Source organism: Dromiciops gliroides, chromosome 4 (genome assembly GCF_019393635.1).
Source record: "Dromiciops gliroides isolate mDroGli1 chromosome 4, mDroGli1.pri, whole genome shotgun sequence".
In the NCBI taxonomy this organism is placed as follows: domain Eukaryota; kingdom Metazoa; phylum Chordata; class Mammalia; order Microbiotheria; family Microbiotheriidae; genus Dromiciops; species Dromiciops gliroides.
The window spans coordinates 239,063,808-239,079,700 of record NC_057864.1 but is presented as its reverse complement, the minus strand read 5'-3'; the positions used below and the strand labels follow the sequence as shown (position 1 = coordinate 239,079,700).

At 47.2% G+C, this 15,893-nt stretch overlaps 1 protein-coding gene across 4 annotated transcripts; it reads left to right on the top strand.

The window, feature by feature from the left end:
- The first annotated feature begins 199 nt into the window (after positions 1-199).
- Positions 200-15,758, top strand: VARS2 (valyl-tRNA synthetase 2, mitochondrial). Of its 4 annotated transcripts, XM_044003668.1 has the most exons (31): positions 330-417; positions 1,351-1,515; positions 2,510-2,744; positions 2,830-2,911; positions 3,032-3,132; positions 4,762-4,883; positions 5,055-5,121; positions 5,220-5,317; positions 5,474-5,555; positions 5,723-5,842; positions 6,057-6,168; positions 6,868-6,956; positions 7,590-7,680; positions 8,115-8,242; positions 8,359-8,462; positions 8,637-8,718; positions 8,985-9,061; positions 9,173-9,242; positions 9,365-9,470; positions 9,663-9,733; positions 9,893-10,018; positions 10,245-10,349; positions 10,514-10,582; positions 10,697-10,775; positions 10,869-10,996; positions 11,103-11,255; positions 12,495-12,701; positions 13,580-13,691; positions 13,875-14,050; positions 14,245-14,373; positions 14,470-14,702. In XM_044003668.1, exons 3-31 carry the CDS (start codon positions 2,544-2,546, stop codon positions 14,557-14,559), a joined length of 3,177 nt encoding a protein of 1,058 aa, XP_043859603.1. In that variant the 5' UTR covers positions 330-417; positions 1,351-1,515; positions 2,510-2,543; the 3' UTR covers positions 14,560-14,702. The 4 variants fall into 4 exon arrangements, with proteins under 4 accessions (XP_043859602.1, XP_043859601.1, XP_043859603.1 ...); XM_044003667.1 differs by lacking the exon at positions 1,351-1,515 and having other exon boundaries at positions 200-432; positions 14,470-15,758; XM_044003666.1 differs by lacking the exon at positions 1,351-1,515 and having other exon boundaries at positions 200-417.
- The last annotated feature ends 135 nt before the right edge of the window (positions 15,759-15,893 follow it).

The window sequence follows — 15,893 nt, the reverse complement described above, 5'->3', positions numbered from 1 at the left end:
AGTGAACAATGCCCAGAGGACACCTTGCATCCCTCCCTCCCTCTCAGCGCGGGAGTATTTTTCTTCTTCGTGTTTCTCTTTATTGAGAAGTGGGCGAGGCTTCGGGGAGAGCATGCGCAGTTGCAGGCGCGGGGAGGTGGTGGCGGCGACCCTCGGTCTGCGCACGCGCGTCCTATCGCTCTTCTGCAGTTTGCTTTTTCCAGTCGCGTTCAATTTCCGACAACTTCCGCCAGGGACCCGGCCCGGCAGTGGGCCGGGTTGTCTCGTGGTCCGTCCTGCTTAAGGCCTCGTTGTACCCTCGTGTCCTGTGGACTTCCGGGGGAGGCAGGCCCGGAGCTGTGCAGAGGCGGCTGAGGAGCGTGAGCGGAGGATCCAGGGACCACCTACCTGGTCGGGCGCCTGGGGCAGGGCAGCCAGGTCCTGGGAGAACAGGCGTGTGGGGCGAGCACCTGGGGGCGGGGGGCGGGGTAAATGGGGGATCCCGGGGTGCAGATCCTAAGTTTGACACTGTCAGTGTATGAGGGGAAGCAAATTGCTTCATAACCAACAAATGGCGCTTCAAGGATTGCAGAGCACTTTGCACATAGGGAATCACTGTTCTCTCCAAAGCCCTGAGGGCTGAGTGCTTTTATTATTCCCATCTCATCAGGTTAAGAGACTTGCTCAGGGTATTTGAATTCTGGTCTAAACTACCCTAGACCCCTCGCTTGAGCCACCGAGCTCCCTGAAGTTCTCTGACTCTATTTTTTAAAAATAAAAATAGATTTATTGGGAGAGGAATACAAAACCTGAGAACAAATCACCTTGGTGACTGTCCCCCTGGAGTAATAGTTTTTTTATTTTTAAATGGAGATAATAAGGTTATAGATTCAGAGCTGGAAGGGACCTTAGAAGTCATCTAGTTAATCCAACCTTACAATTACATTTTATGGTTGTTGAGCTAAGGGGTTTGCAAGGATTCAAACCCAGAGGCTAAGTAGTACAGTGAGAAGAAATTCTGGATTTGGACCTTGAGGGCCTGAGTTCGATTTCTAGTTTTGCTACTTACTATTTATATGATCTTTGTGATTAACAACCTATGGGGGGGGGGGCCTCAGTCCTAAAATTCAAAGGAGAAGGAACCCCTTTTACTTTTAGATAGAACATTTATGGACAGATTACTGTGTGCTAGGTAGGCATGGGGAATACAAATACAAATGAGCTCCTTTGTTCCCAAGGAGCTTATGTTCTAGCGTGGGATATGACATGTAAACATATACAAAATAAATACGAGGTAATATGTCTTCTCTGACTCCAAATTTCCTATTCCAGACTGCCTCCCTGATAGCATTTGTATTTGCGTTGGTGCAGGGGGTGTTCAGGAGGACTAGAGCCTGCAGTGTGAGGCCTTGCTGAGCCCATTTCAGGGCTGCTGGTCCACCTTTACTGTCCACCTTTAACCAACTCCCACCTGTGACTCCAAGAAGTTGGAGCATTTGAAGTGGCCACACTTGGGTCAAAGCATCGAGTCTGAGGGTAACTGACAACTCTCAAACCTGAGATAGGGGGATTTCTGCCCCAAGCATGTGAAGTCTTACCCCGTGGAATGGGCAGATGTTACAGTAGTGTGAGGGCAGCTGAAACAAGGCACTGTGGAGGGCTTAAAGCTTGGTCAGACATCAAGATCTCAAGGTCATCCACTACATCCTATGATGTCACAGTCTCCGAAAACACAGGACAAACAACAGCCATTGTGTTTGTGGGTTAGTCAGGAGGACATGATAAAGATTTTATACAAATTTCAAGTGCTATGTAAGTATAAGCCATGGGGCAGCCTGGTAGAAAGTTGGTCATAGACTTAGGAAGACCTGGGTTCAGGTTCCTCCTGTGGCTTCTGGCCCTGTGAAAGGAGTTTCTATCCATAAGTTTCTCAGTAATTCTAACTGAAAGTGATTGAATTGGTAGAAGATAGCTTTTACTAATGAAATCAAGTCTAATCTAAAAAAAATATGGAACTTTAGAGTTTACAAAGCATATAAACACTTCAGTTCAACATGTCCAAGAAAAGGTTCTTTTGGGCACTTTGGAACTAGAAGAGATATAAGTATAATCAGGCAAGAACCCTGCCCACAGGAGCATAGTATAGTCCTTATCCTTAATCCTCACTGCTGCCCTGTGAAGGTAGACAGAGTTGGTATTTTTATCCCCATTTTGCAGATGAAGAAACAGGCCTGGAAAGTCATTCAGACAGCAAGCATTCATTAAGCACTGAAAAGTGACTTGCTCAAGGTCACATGGCTTGTCAGTGGGAAAGCCAGGCCAGAACTGAATCTTTAGGTCCAAGCCTTTTTTTTTTTTAATTGTACAACACTTCAAAAAGAACGGAAGTCCTAGAACAGAGGAGAAACTGAAAGGAAGAGAATGGTGAATAAAACAGCTGGGATTAAAAACAAAATGAGTGACTTGTCACTGAAGAAATAGAGGACGGGCATTCTTGAGGCTTCTAGTAAATGTCCTTTCTCTGTTCCAGGAAGGGATCCTGGCCCCCTGCCCACACAGCCTCAATGTCCCACTTGTCCTTGGCCCCTCTTCGGACCAGGCTTTGGGGCCTGAAAGCTCCTCAAAGTATCCCCTGGCCCCACCCTTTTTCCACTCAACCATATCCTCATGGATCTTCCAACCCCCAAAGAAATCGTCAACAGAAGCAGAAGCGGCTTCGAGAAAAGCAGGGGGCTTTGGAGACAGAGACAGTAGGGACGAGCAAGGTAAGGGGGAAGGAGGGTCTGGGTGGTGTAGGGAGTGCTTGAAAGCTGATAAATTTCCCCAAATCTTACCTGATATCTTTTTCAGCAACCAACAAAGCCTAGTAAAAGCTGGACTGCTAAAGAGATAGTATTGTATGAAATCCATACAGAACCTGGTGAAAAAAAAGGTAACAAATGTGAAAATCTTTTCCTACCCCTTCTTTCTTCCCCAGTATTTTAGCTGTCTAGTAAAGACATTTGAATAAGTTCAGGGATAATGGAATTCTTTCTTCCATCCATTCCTCTAGATGTCACAGGGCCCTTGCCTCCTACATACAGTCCCCAATATGTTGAAGCTGCTTGGTACTCTTGGTGGGTTCAAGAGGGGTTCTTCAAACCAGAATACCAGGTCAGTAACTAATGTCTGTAGCAGCCGTGTTGGACCCTGGGTGAACAAGATCCTTGCCCTCATAGTGTCTAGGATTGTAGGATAATAGATTTAGAACTGGTAGAGACCATCTGGTTCATCCCTTTTGTTTTATGAATGGGGGATCTGAGGCCTAGTATGGTTAAGTAGGAAGCGGCAGAATTGGCATTCGAACCTTGGTCCTTTGGCTTCAGATCCAGACCTCTTTTTACTTTCTGGGCTGCTTCTCCAGTCAAAAGGCAAGGAATAATTTACAGTGTTACACAATAAGTACATCAGAGAACTACATAAACAAAGGGCTACATGAAGTATGAGGGGTAGTCAGAGAAGACTTCTTGGAGGAAGCAGTATGTGAATTGGGCTTTAAAGGGTAGGTAGGAAGTCAATTAGCTAAGAGAGGAAGAGAGGACATTCCTGGTAGTAGGGAGCCATGGAAGCCAAAGCCCAAAGGAAGAAGAACACGGAGCTTGTCTGGGGGTTGGAGGGCTGTCTGGAGCACAAACAGTAGACTAAGGCTTGAAGAGGCATGTGGTGTTACATTGGAGAGGGCCTTGAATGCAAAGCAGAGGAGTTTGAAATTTCTTTGGAAGGCACCTGGGAACCCCTGAACATGTTTGTACAGAAGAGTAACATGGCCAGATTCATTCATGCATAAGCTGGAAGGAACCTCAGAGTCCCTCTAGTCTTACCCCTTCATTTTGTAGCTGAGGAGACTGAGTCCCAAGGGGATTAATTGATTTGACCAAGGTCACACAGGTAGGAAGTATCAGAAGTAGAATTTGAACCTAGGTCTTAGGATCATAGATTTAGAATTGGAAGGGACTTTAGAGGCTGATCCAATCCCACATTTTACTATAAAGAATACTTTTATTTTATCTTAAAATTTTTTTATAATTCTTTTTCTTTTTTTTTTTTTGGTGGGACAATGAGGGTTAAGTGACTTGCCCAGGGTCACACAGCTAGGAAGTGTCAAGTGTCTGAGGTTGGATTTGAACTCAGGTCCTCCTGAATCCAGGGCTGGTGCTTTATCCACTGTGCCACATAGCTGCCCCCAATCCCACATTTTACAATGAAGAACTGATGCCCAGAGAGGTTAGAGGTCTTGCCACAGGTCACACGGATAGTGAAGAGCAGAGCCAGGTCTTTGAAAAGGTCTTATTTCCAGAGCTAGTACCTCTAGTATGTCATGTTCCCTCCCAGGCAGGGTTGGTGTGGGGAGGGAGTGGAGGTGGGAAAACTTTATGGTAAAATACTATTTCAATAATCCCTGTGGGTGATAATGAAGGTGGTGGCAGTGAGAATAGAGAGGAGGGGATGCATGTGAAAGATTTTGTGGAGGTGGAATGGATAGGAGAGAAAAGCAGTGAAATTGGTAAGTTCTGAGCCTTGAGATCTGGAGCTCATGGCCAGCTGCCTTGAAGAATCAGAAAATTTTGGTGCCTTCAGAATCTCTCTTCTCTGTTCTCTGCCTACAATTCGAGAGCCTTCTTCCCTACATCACCTTAACTCTAGAGACACCAGGGGGCTCTCTTGTCCTAGGTAAATACCCTGCCTCAACCTTTCTTCTATTCCTTGTTCCTCTCTTGACTTGTCTTTTGCCTTCCCTTTTAGTCCCAGCTGCCGCAGGCTACGGGGGAGACTTTCTCCATGTGTATCCCACCCCCCAATGTCACTGGCTCCCTACACCTTGGCCATGCTCTCACTGTGGCCATACAGGATGCTCTTGTGCGCTGGTAAGTGGGAGAGGGTCATGTGTCTGGCTCCTGTGAGATGGGACTGGGCTAGTGGGAACATGAGTCTCAGGGATAACAGGATAGGATTGGGCCATGCAGGAACTGAGGGGTCATGGGAATGTTGGGATAAAGTCAAGCAGATATATGAAGTTCTGAATCCTTCTATCATAGGCATCGGATGCGAGGGGACCAGGTACTGTGGATCCCAGGTTCTGATCATGCAGGCATTGCTACTCAGGTATTTCTCTGACCCATTTCCCTCCATCAAGATGTAGGAGATTTCCCTCTTTGAAGCTACTTGACCATCTCTCCATCTTTCCTTTTTCCGTGCCCCAGGCTGTGGTGGAGAAGCAGTTATGGAAGGAGCAGGGAATAAGGAGACACGAACTGAGCCGAGAAGATTTTCTAAAGGAAGTGTGGAGGTGGAAGGAAGAGTAAGTATAGCTCCCTAGTCCCCATCCCTTCTTTTCCCTATATTCCATTTTCTCGGGGGTCCTAGGTATCCAGCTTCCCTGTCCTGGCCCTCCCCAATTCTCCTCCTTGACAACGAAGCAGAGGGAATCACTGTACTTTTTTTTTCCGGGGAACAGGAAGGGTGGTGAGATCTGTAAGCAGCTACGAGCCTTGGGGGCCTCTTTGGACTGGGATCGAGAGTGTTTCACCATGGATGCTGTGAGTACCAGATGCTTTGGTCTCTAAAGGGAATGGTGGTTAGGGGTAGGTGATGAGAGAATGAAAACTTGGACCTGAGGAGCCTGCCATGCTTAGGTTCCTGAGAGAGGTGATAGAGAGGAAGGAAAGTCAGGGATTGTTGGGTGTGAACACAGACCTTCTTTCAGGGCTCTTCAGTAGCAGTGACAGAGGCCTTTGTCCGTCTGTATGAGGCTGGGCTGTTATACCGGGACCAGCAGATTGTCAATTGGTCATGTGCTTTGAGGTCAGCCATCTCAGATATTGAGGTAAGGGTGAGGTTGGGGTGAGGAGGCTAGGGGATAGCTTCAATTTTGTATACCTAATGGCAAGCAAGGGGGGAAGGGGTAGTTGGACCTTTGGGTTTCTCAGATGGGATTAGAAGTGGGTTGGGGAGAGGGTGGGCAAGGAGGAATATAAACTAGGAGTCCTTTGAGGCCATGAACACAGACTAACGACACCAGTCTTTCCTGATACGCCCAGGTGGAGGGTCGGCCCCTGCCCGGCCGAACGGAATTCTGCCCTCCAGGCTGTCCTTACCCTGTCTCCTTTGGCCTCCTTGTTTCTGTTGCCTTTCCAGTACATGGGGACCCTGGTGAGTTTCATTTATTCTCTTGCCTGACTTAGTGTGTCATAGTCTTTCCTCATTTTGTCTGTCTATGAGTATCATATCAGACCCTTTGGAATCTCCCACTTTCCAGCAGGGGAATGGGAAGGGAGTGGTAACCTATTCTTCTTTCCACAATTAATATCTTTAAATGAACTCCTCAGTAAGCTTTTATCTGACTGCTAGTCAGATGCCTTTTCCTGACCCTCAAGATGGGGAGACAAGACTGCCACCCATGAAACAGAATAATTCAGGGTTAAACTCTGTGATTTGGGCTGGAAGTGCTTCAGGGGATAAGAAGAACGATAAGTCAGTGTGAGCTAGAGCAGTCACGGGCAGCACCTTAGAGGAGGCACTGGGTTCTGAGGGATGGGTCGGATTTGTGGTGAGGACAGTGGAATGCCTACAGAATATCCCGCCTCTTCCATGTCACCTGCTGGGAACTTCCCAGTTTATTTTGGCTCTGAGAGTGATTCCTAACCCCAGCCCCTCCTACCTGCTTCATCCATTTAAACTACTGGGAATTTCAGAGCATTTGGGCATTCAGATGACTAGAAGGGTGCTGATCCTCATTTTACATGGTTACTTTGGAGGAAGCTATTGCTTAGGATGGGCACCTATTTCCCAGTTCTAGGTTCTTCTAGGAAATGGGGAGATTGGTTCAGGGTTGGTTGTATGTTTCCCCAGACACAGAGATTATAGTGGGGACCACACGGCCGGAGACTTTACCTGGAGATGTAGCTGTGGCTGTTCATCCTGATGACCTCCGATACACAGTAATAAACAACTTCCTCTACCCGTCTGACCTCCTCACACTTTCGTTTTCTTTCCTTTCTCAGTCTACTCTGACCCCATCTAAGATTCTACTTCCTTTTTCCTTGGCTGCATTTTCTTGTCTCAAGATCATCCTTCATTTTCTTACTGGTCCTGCCCCCACTCCCTTGAAGGGGAATAAAAGATCATGATTCAACTTCTTTTTTCAAATAATGAATCTTAGGTCTAAGAGGGTGAAATTTTTTGACCGAGGTCATACAATGAGGTATGGGGACAAGATCAATACTAGGACCTGATCTTTTTTGTTTTTTTGTTTTGTTTTCTTTTTTCAGGGCAATGAGGGTTGAGTGACTTGCTCAGGGTCACACAGCTAGTTAAGTGTCAAGTGTCTGAGGCTGGATTTGAACTCAGGTCCTCCTGAATCCAAGGCCAGTGCTTTATCCACTGTGCCACCTAGCTGCCCCAGGACCTGATCTTTTGATTTTGTCTTTTAAATCTGTTCCTTCCAGTTGTTCCGTTTCTCCCTCTTATCCCCAATGCCCTCGTTCTCTTTCCCTTCCAATAAATTCCTACACCTGATCCATAAAAAGCACTTAAATACTTGTTGAATGACTGATCCTTTTTTCCCTTGTCAGCACCTCCATGGGCGCCAGCTCTGTCATCCACTAAGTGGGAAGCTCCTTCCTCTCATCACTGACCCTGCAGTCCAACCTGACATGGGCACAGGTTTGTGGACACCAGGAGAGAGGAAGAAAGCTAGGGGCAGACTGGGGAAGGGGGAGAGACAGGAAGATTAAAGAAGAGTGAGGAAATTCACCAGGAAGTCTGTGAAGATAACAAGGAATAGTAGTACTACCCCTTACATTTGTATAGTTATAATTTGCATAAATATTACCTATAGAAATCATGGCTACCTTGTGAAATAGGCCAGTTAGATACCCATTTTTCCAGAGGAGGAAACAGGCTCATGGATGTTAAATAACACGGCCACATGTCTACTAAGTGGCAGAGCCAGGATCTGAGCTCATATCTTCTGGCTTGAAGTTTGTGCTCCCTCCCCCACAGAAATGGAGAGGGAGGGGTAGATTTGAGGAACTACACATGGGGCCTAGAGAGGGAAAATTGAGTGTCTGATCATCTCCTCACTGCTGCTCCCTTAGGTGCAGTGAAGGTGACCCCTGCTCACAGCCTTGTTGATGCTGAGATTGGGGCACGACATGGGCTGGTCCCTGTGAATGTCATTGGAGAGGATGGTACCATGGTCTCCCCCTCTGGGGATTGGCTGCAGGTAGGACCACACCTTTAATAACACTTTGGTTTCTGGATCCTTCTGTGTCCTTGCCTGCCCCCTGCCCTCCTCTTTCCACAGGCTCCTCTGTTTCCACAAGGAACTTTTCCTCGTAGGGTCTTCACCGATTTGTGGCCCGTGAAAAGATTGTGTCTATGCTTAAGGAACGAGGGCATTTTCGTGGCGTTCAGGACCATCCTATGGTACTCCCCATCTGCAGGTAATTCTTTTCCTCCGTGTCCCACACCACTAAAACGTAAGGGGGTGGGAGTAGAGTGGAAAGGACTAACCCTAAGGAAGAGGAGGGTAAGTTCATGCCTCTCTGAGGAAGATGGGAGGGTAGGAAGAATGGGGATGAAAGAGCACGAATGGAGCCTCACTCTTCCCTCTGTAGCCGTTCTGGAGATGTGGTGGAATCTCTTCTCAAAAACCAGTGGTTTGTGCGATGCCAGAGAATGGGAGAACAAGCTGCCCAGGTGAGACCCAAGTGGGGACACTACATAAGGGAGATGGGGCCTCTTGGGACTGTGAGTGAGGGAGCCTGGGAGTCCCCTTTCCTGAAGAGGCTCTAGTTTATGGTGGCTGGGTGAGGGCTGTCTGATATGGAGGCATGAAGAAGGTCAGGTTTGTACAGCTGTGTCCTCTGTGCCTCTCACTCTGACTGGGATCCAAGCAAAGGAGATCTGAGCCTTGGAATTATCACAGGAACAGGGGCCATTGGCTGAGATCCCCTTTCTTGTAGGCTGTGAAATCAGGGGCTCTGTGTCTCAACCCTCCCTTCCATCAGAAGAATTGGCAACATTGGTTTTCTAATATCAGGCAAGTAGGAGCATTGATGAGATGGGGGGAGGGGGTAGAGACTGAGACCTAATCATACTATGAAGTAACTTTGGTTTTTGGTGGGGGTGGGGGTGGGGGTCTCATCCACAGTGATTGGTGTGTTTCCCGGCAGCTGTGGTGGGGACATCAGATCCCAGCCTATCGGGTTGTTGGAAAGGAGGTAAAGGGGGTGGGATGGTTTGCTTTCCTCAGGGCAATGGAGAGGGTAGGAAATTTGGAAATTACTGTTCCAAATTGCCTTGTAAGTCTTGACACCATCCATCCCAAATTGCTCTTTTATAGGGAGACAATGAGGAATGTTGGGTAGTAGGTCGATCAGAGGCTGAGGCCAAAAAAGCAGCTGCAGAACTCATAGGGAGACCAGAGAAGGAGCTAACTTTGGAGAGGGGTAAGTAATTAGGCTGGGCCTGGAGGCCGATGCCTGAGGAGAGCAGATTCGGGAAGCTGGAGACTCTGGGGGAGGGCCAGACCCGGGGCCTATCTGGGTCTCGGGTCTGGAAAAAATGGGAAGGGAAATAAAGGACTGGAGTGCTCAGAAAACTAGATCCCAACTGTTTGCTGTTCTCACTCCATCCCTCAGACCCTGATGTTTTAGACACCTGGTTCTCCTCGGCACTTTTCCCCTTCTCTGCTCTGGGCTGGCCCCAAAAGGTGAGATGGGTTAAGGCGATGTGAAATTGTATAGGGAGAGATGTCATGAGACTGAGGATGCGTGGAGGATAGGGATGAGGAGCAGAGATTTGGGGGCTTGGAGAAGAGTGGCGGGACTGGTTGTAATTAGCCCTTTGTTCTATCTCTTTTGTGTTTCAGACCCCAGACTTGGCTCAGTTCTACCCCTTGTCCCTGTTGGAGACAGGCAGTGACCTTCTGATGTTCTGGGTAGGCCGAATGGTCATGCTAGGCACCCAGCTCACTGGAAAACTTCCATTTCCCCAGGTAATCTGTCCTTCAGTTCCCTGTCCTCCTTTCCACAGCTCCCCAGCTAAAGAGAGGCAATGTTTTTGTACTTCTTACATGGGTCTGTTCACCTTCTCTGAAACCTAAGGAAGGGAGATCCCAAGGCAACCACTTCCCAGACCTCTGTCCCCGTGCCCAATTAACTTTTTCCATATCCCTCACCTAGCTAACTTATATACCTAACTTCTTCCATATCCCTGCCTAGGTGCTTCTTCACCCCATGGTCCGGGATGGTCAGGGCCGCAAGATGAGCAAGTCTCTGGGGAATGTGCTCGATCCTAGGGATGTTATCAGAGGGGCAGAGCTACAGGTCAGGAGGCTGAACCAAGGGTGGGAAAAGAGTTGGAGGGGCAGGGATGGCTTTTGAATAAGAGTGGAGGGACTTGTGGTGGGAAATTGGGCCTAGGAAAAAGATTCTGTGGAGCAATAGGTGGATCCTCAGATAGATAGAGGCCATGTAAAGTATCTCCTTAGGTGTTACAGGAGAAGCTGAAAGATGGAAACCTGGATCCCAGGGAGCTCCAGATTGCTGCTGCTGGACAGGTAGAGGCCCAGGTGTTTGCTGCTCACCCTTCCCCAAGCTGCCACTGCCCTTACAAACATCTTCTACTTTACCTGAAAGAACTTAGCCACCTTTTCTCTTTTCTCTGCTTCCAGAGGAAGGATTTCCCTCAAGGAATCCCTGAGTGTGGTACAGATGCTCTGAGGTTCACACTCTGTTCTCATGGAACACAAGGTAAGACCAGGGTAGGCAGGTTGGGGATAGATTCTGGAGATAAGAGAAAGGAGACTGATGAAGCCAACCTTCTGAACCCTCTCTGCTGTACAGGGAATGACATAAACCTGTCTGTCTCTGAGGTCCTGACCTCCCGCCATTTCTGCAACAAGATCTGGAATGCCATGCGATTCATCCTTAACGCCTTAGGAGACAGATTTATACCCCCTCCCACTGAAGAAGTGGGTGTTGGTTGTGTTGGGGGAAGAGAAAAGGGAGTCCTGGTGGATGGTGGTGGGGTCTGTAGTGTGGCTGTCTAAGTTGTTGAGCATTTCTTTTGTCCCATAGCCATCTCCCTCGTCTGCCATGGATGCCTGGATCCTGAGCTGCCTAGCTGTCACTGTAGGGGAATGTGAGCGAGGCTTCCTGGCACAAGATCTCTCTCTCATCACCCATGCTTTGCACCACTTTTGGCTCCATAAACTCTGTGATGTCTACTTGGTGAGCCCAGGGGGTAGGAGGCACAGGGGCAAGGTGGCATTTTCCTCTATACTTATCATACTCCTAAGTTCACCTGGAATCTCCTGGTTTTCCATGGTGGGACCCCTTTGGGCATTGTATACTGGGACATTTGGGACACTAGGACATTGTACTTTGATGAGAGAGAGGAAAGTGCCAGCGAGTGTTTGTTTCTTTTGCCTCTTGGATTGGTTCTTCCTACATAGGAGATTCCTCCCTTCCCATATCCTTACCCCTACCCCTACCCCCAATTCCCTGGGAGAGAGAGAAGAGAGGAACAGCTAAACAGATGGATTTCTTTTTCTTTCTTTCTTTTTTTTTTGGATGAGGCATTTGGGGTTAAATGACATGCCCAGGGTCACACAGCTAGTAAGTGTCAATAGTCTGAGGCCAGATTTGAACTCAGGTCCTCCTGACTCCAGGGCTGGTGCTCTATCCACTTCGTCACCTAGCTACCCTAAATAGATGGATTTCTAAAAAATTGAGGCAGAGGAGCAGGAGAAAGATCTGACTGAACCTGTTCATTTTTATGAGTACTCTTTCTGGCTACAGTGAGAAAATTGGGAAGTCAATCTGTTGTGCTCTGGGACCCAGTGTGGGCCACTAGAACAACTAATACATAACTGTGTACACTACTTAATATTAACTGGTTCTGCAAAAACATAATTTCAGGCAAAAACAGCATGGGAGGATTGTGCAGTTAGTCCACAAAGGAAAATATTCTAAATGTATTTTAAATATATTATTTAAATATTTGAAATGCATTCTAAACCATTACCTGTGTGACTTTGGTAAAGTGACTTCCTTTTTCTGGGCCTTAGCCAGACAAGGTAGGTCCCTTCTAGCTCTAAATTCTATGAACCCATGCTTCATATGCCTGTCCAGTTTGTAACAAGCAGTCAGCGAGGTTTGGAGAACTTATGGTTGAGGTTAGTTATATTGTATACATTCTGATTGTTGTGGAGTAGGTTTTACTTTGCTGGAGGTAAGTGGGATGACCCTTAGTAGAGTATTCAACAGTGGCATATTCAAGTCATAGAGGATGCCAGGGAAATGCCCCAGAACTATCTTGAGATGGAGGGACCATTGTTTTGGGGTCCCCTTTTCTTTTCCAAGCTACAGAATTGGGGTGAGTGATAGTGAGGAATAACTGGGGACTTAGCCAAAGGAGAGAAGTGACTCTGAGCTCTTCTCTAGTTGACATTGATCCTTAATTTCCAGGAGTCCGTGAAACCTGTGTTGTTGAGGTCACCCCAAGCTGCTGGACCACTGCAGACCCTATATTCTTGTGCAGATGTTGGACTTCGTCTCCTTGCCCCACTCATGCCCTTCCTGGCTGAAGAGCTTTGGCAACGATTGCCTCACCAACCAGATTGTACCCAAGCTCGAAGCATCTGTGTTGCCCCTTACCCCAGTGCCCAAAATTTGGTGAGCCAAATCTGCTTCAGAGTGGTGCAGCCAAAGTCCTTTTCCCCACTTTTCCACCAGCTTATTGTCTATAAAATGATGGGGATGAACTAAATAACTCTAAAGGTCCCTTCTGTCCCTAACATTCTGTAAGTTAACCTCCTTGGCCTCAGTTTCCTTATCCGTCAAATGACAGGATTGGACCAGATGCAAGAAAGAAGATTCCTTTTAGAGCCATGATGTTCTGTGATTCAGTGCATTGGGGAGGGTCTGGCCGGAGTTGTAGGGGAAAAAAGGATCTTTTGGAAGTGTTGGTAGCACCATGTCATACCCATTTAGAGCATTTTCTCTAGGGCTAGCTTATTATTACCATAGGGTTATAACAACCTTCTTTTAAGTTTTGAGGGAATGTTTTATCATCAGACAGTCTTGTGGTTTGTCATTGTGGAGCCTTCCAGAATTGACTCTTTTAGATGCTCATTTGCTGCTGTTGGGTCACCTCCTGACCAGGATCACTGGATTACAGTATAGTGGGGCCCCAGGCGTCCCTTAAAGAACATAAGGATTGCCATGCATGATTGACACAGCCTAGGATTCTGTTTGACAGCATGACAGGCATAGTTGGTTGGAGAACAAGGTTGTTTTCTGTAATGTCTGCCACAAAAGTTGGGGAAGCATCTTAGATTTCCTCAGTCGCTAGTTACAGTTCCATCAGTATTTCATTTAATTTCTTGAACCTGGTTTAAATCTTTTCTCTGTAATGGGGTATGATAACCAGGTGAGCCATAGTTACCTGGCCTCTTAAGTAGGCAGTAGAGGAATAGGGAGACAAGTGCATTCTTTAGTGAACTCTCCCTGGAGCCCACAGATGTGATCTGTGGTTGGTCTGACTCCCACAGGTGCACTGGTGCCAGCCAGAACTGGAACAGCGATTTTCTCAGGTTCAAGAGGCGGTGAAAACACTAAGGGGGCTCCGAGCCATGTACCAGCTCAGCAAGGCCCGGCCTCGAGGTGAGAATTTTCCCTAAATATCCAGGTCCTTGAGGGGAGAAGGGGCTGATGTGTGAGAGATGAGAACTAGTGATCTAGTTGCATGTGGCTGCTGAAGGGTAGAGAGGCTGTGATAAGGGGAGGGACCAGATGTTTAATGTTAGTGCTTTTGAGTCTCTTCTCTTTCCCCATCATCTTGCCCAGTGTTGTTGCAATGTTCAGAGCCTAAAGAGCAGTGCCTCTATGAAGATTTCCTGGAGCCACTGGGTACCTTGGCCTATTGTGGGGCTGTGAGCTTCTTGCCCTACAATAAGGCATCTCCCCAAGGCTGGGCCCAGGCCTCTCTCAACAATACCACCCAGGTCTACATGGAGCTTCAGGTGAGGATGGGAAAGGGAAGGAAAGAATTTGATAGTAGTGGCGATAGGGTGAGTAAGGAGACAGAAGGAAAGGGATGCAGGGGGATGGTTGGGTTAAGCAGAAAGAAAAGAATGGAAGATATTATGGATGGGAAAAAGAGGATATCCTGGAAGAGGAGGTAGGTCTAAGACATCTAACCATATCCTCTCCCCAGGGCCTGGTAGACCCTCACCTTCATCTCCCTGTCCTGCTTACCAGAAGACAGAAACTCCAGAGACAACTTGATAGCCTTACAGCCCGGACCCCAGTTGAGGGGAATGAAATGATGCAGAGAGAGCATAAGGTGAGTTCTTGGAAGAGCGAAGCAAGATACTTGGTCCTTGGGGGAAGGTGGGATGGGAGACCAGGTATCTAGATGATGACCTTTTATCTCCCCAAGGTCTCTTCTCTCCTCATGGAGCTATCAAAGTTGGACCAGGCAACCTCTCACCTCCAGCAGCTGATGGATATGACTCCTACAAAGCCGTGAATTCCACCTGTACATCACTTTACTCTACCTGACCTGTCTCTGGGTATTGCTGGGGCAGGATGACCAAGTCCTGGGGGAATCCTGTGGGACATTCATAATTGTCATGACCTCCCTTGTCCCCTGCTTTTTTTGCATTCTCAGAAGTAAGATAATTTAAAATATTTTTTTAAGCCAAGGCATCTTGTCTGGTGCCTTTTTTGTTCTTCTTTCCAAGTGGTGTCTTCTTTGCTCTTCAGTTCCTTTGAAAAGAATTCTACCTAATCTTGGGGCTGCTTTTGGTCCTGGGGTTGGGAGTGAGGATTGGAGTGCACCGACCTTGGGGTTGAGGTGCTGGGAGTTAGTGCCCCAGGCTCCCTCTTCTCTCTCTCATAAGGCCACAGGCTTGACCATGTGTTGGCTTCTCTAGGCCTTTTCACCAATCCAGTGGTACTCTGCTCTTCCTTCAAACTAATCCTGGGAAAAGAGGGGAGAAAGTTTTCCAGATGTAGGGGTTACAGTGACGACCAGATTAGGGAACACTTAGCTCCAGTTTGGGAGTACAGAGCCTTGGAGGGTCAACTCTCTCCCTCTCCCCTCACCACATTGGTGAGCTGGTGGTTGGAGTATGTCTGTCCTGAGATGTCATACACATTTAGAGCCACAAAAATTACCTCCTCGATCTCAATTTCGTATTTTCCTGCTCCTAAATGGTCCCCCAGAGACCATCAGCAAGCCTTTATTAAGCTCCAGCTCTCTGCTAGACCCTGTGCTAAAAGCTGGAGAGATAATAAAGAAAGGCAAAGCCATAGTCCCTGCCCTCCGGGATTGAAGGAAGCAGATAACTATGGACACCCAAGATAATGTGCAAATAGAAGGTAAACTGAAAGGGGGGTGGAGGTGTGTGTGAAATGGCCTCTTGAAAAAGGTGGGATTTGAGCTGCATTTTGGAAAAAATGCCTGGGCCAAACCAGAAGAAAAATTTTAAGTTATCAGGACACACAGTTATATGTTAACCAAACTGAAAACAAAAGGCAAGTTATTTTAAAAGTACAAACTATATACTATAAAATAACCCAAACTAACAAAATGTATTAGGACTATATTTGTCACACAAAAAAGGAATATGGTAAAATGTTTTCTTAACTTTTAAGAATAATTTGTGTAGCATTGGCACTAATCATTTTTTAAAAGTTTGATAGAATTCTCCTTTGAGCCCATCAGGAACAGACTTTTTTCCCCCTTCTGTAGTTCCTTTACAGCTAAACCTATTTTTTTTTCCTGAAATTATATCTGAAAGATATAATGGGGCAGCTAGGTGGCGCAGTGGATAGAGCACCAGCCCTGGATTCAGGAGG

Bases quoted from the DNA above. Each gene is read 5' to 3' on its own strand.
- VARS2 (XM_044003667.1), top strand. From the start codon at position 2,544: ATGTCCCACTTGTCCTTGGCCCCTCTTCGGACCAGGCTTTGGGGCCTG. The intron at 8,719-8,984 runs GTGAGACCCAAG...CCTTTCTTGTAG, and splicing joins TGGGAGAACAAGCTGCCCAG to GCTGTGAAATCAGGGGCTCT. The intron at 14,374-14,469 runs GTGAGTTCTTGG...TATCTCCCCAAG, and splicing joins TGATGCAGAGAGAGCATAAG to GTCTCTTCTCTCCTCATGGA.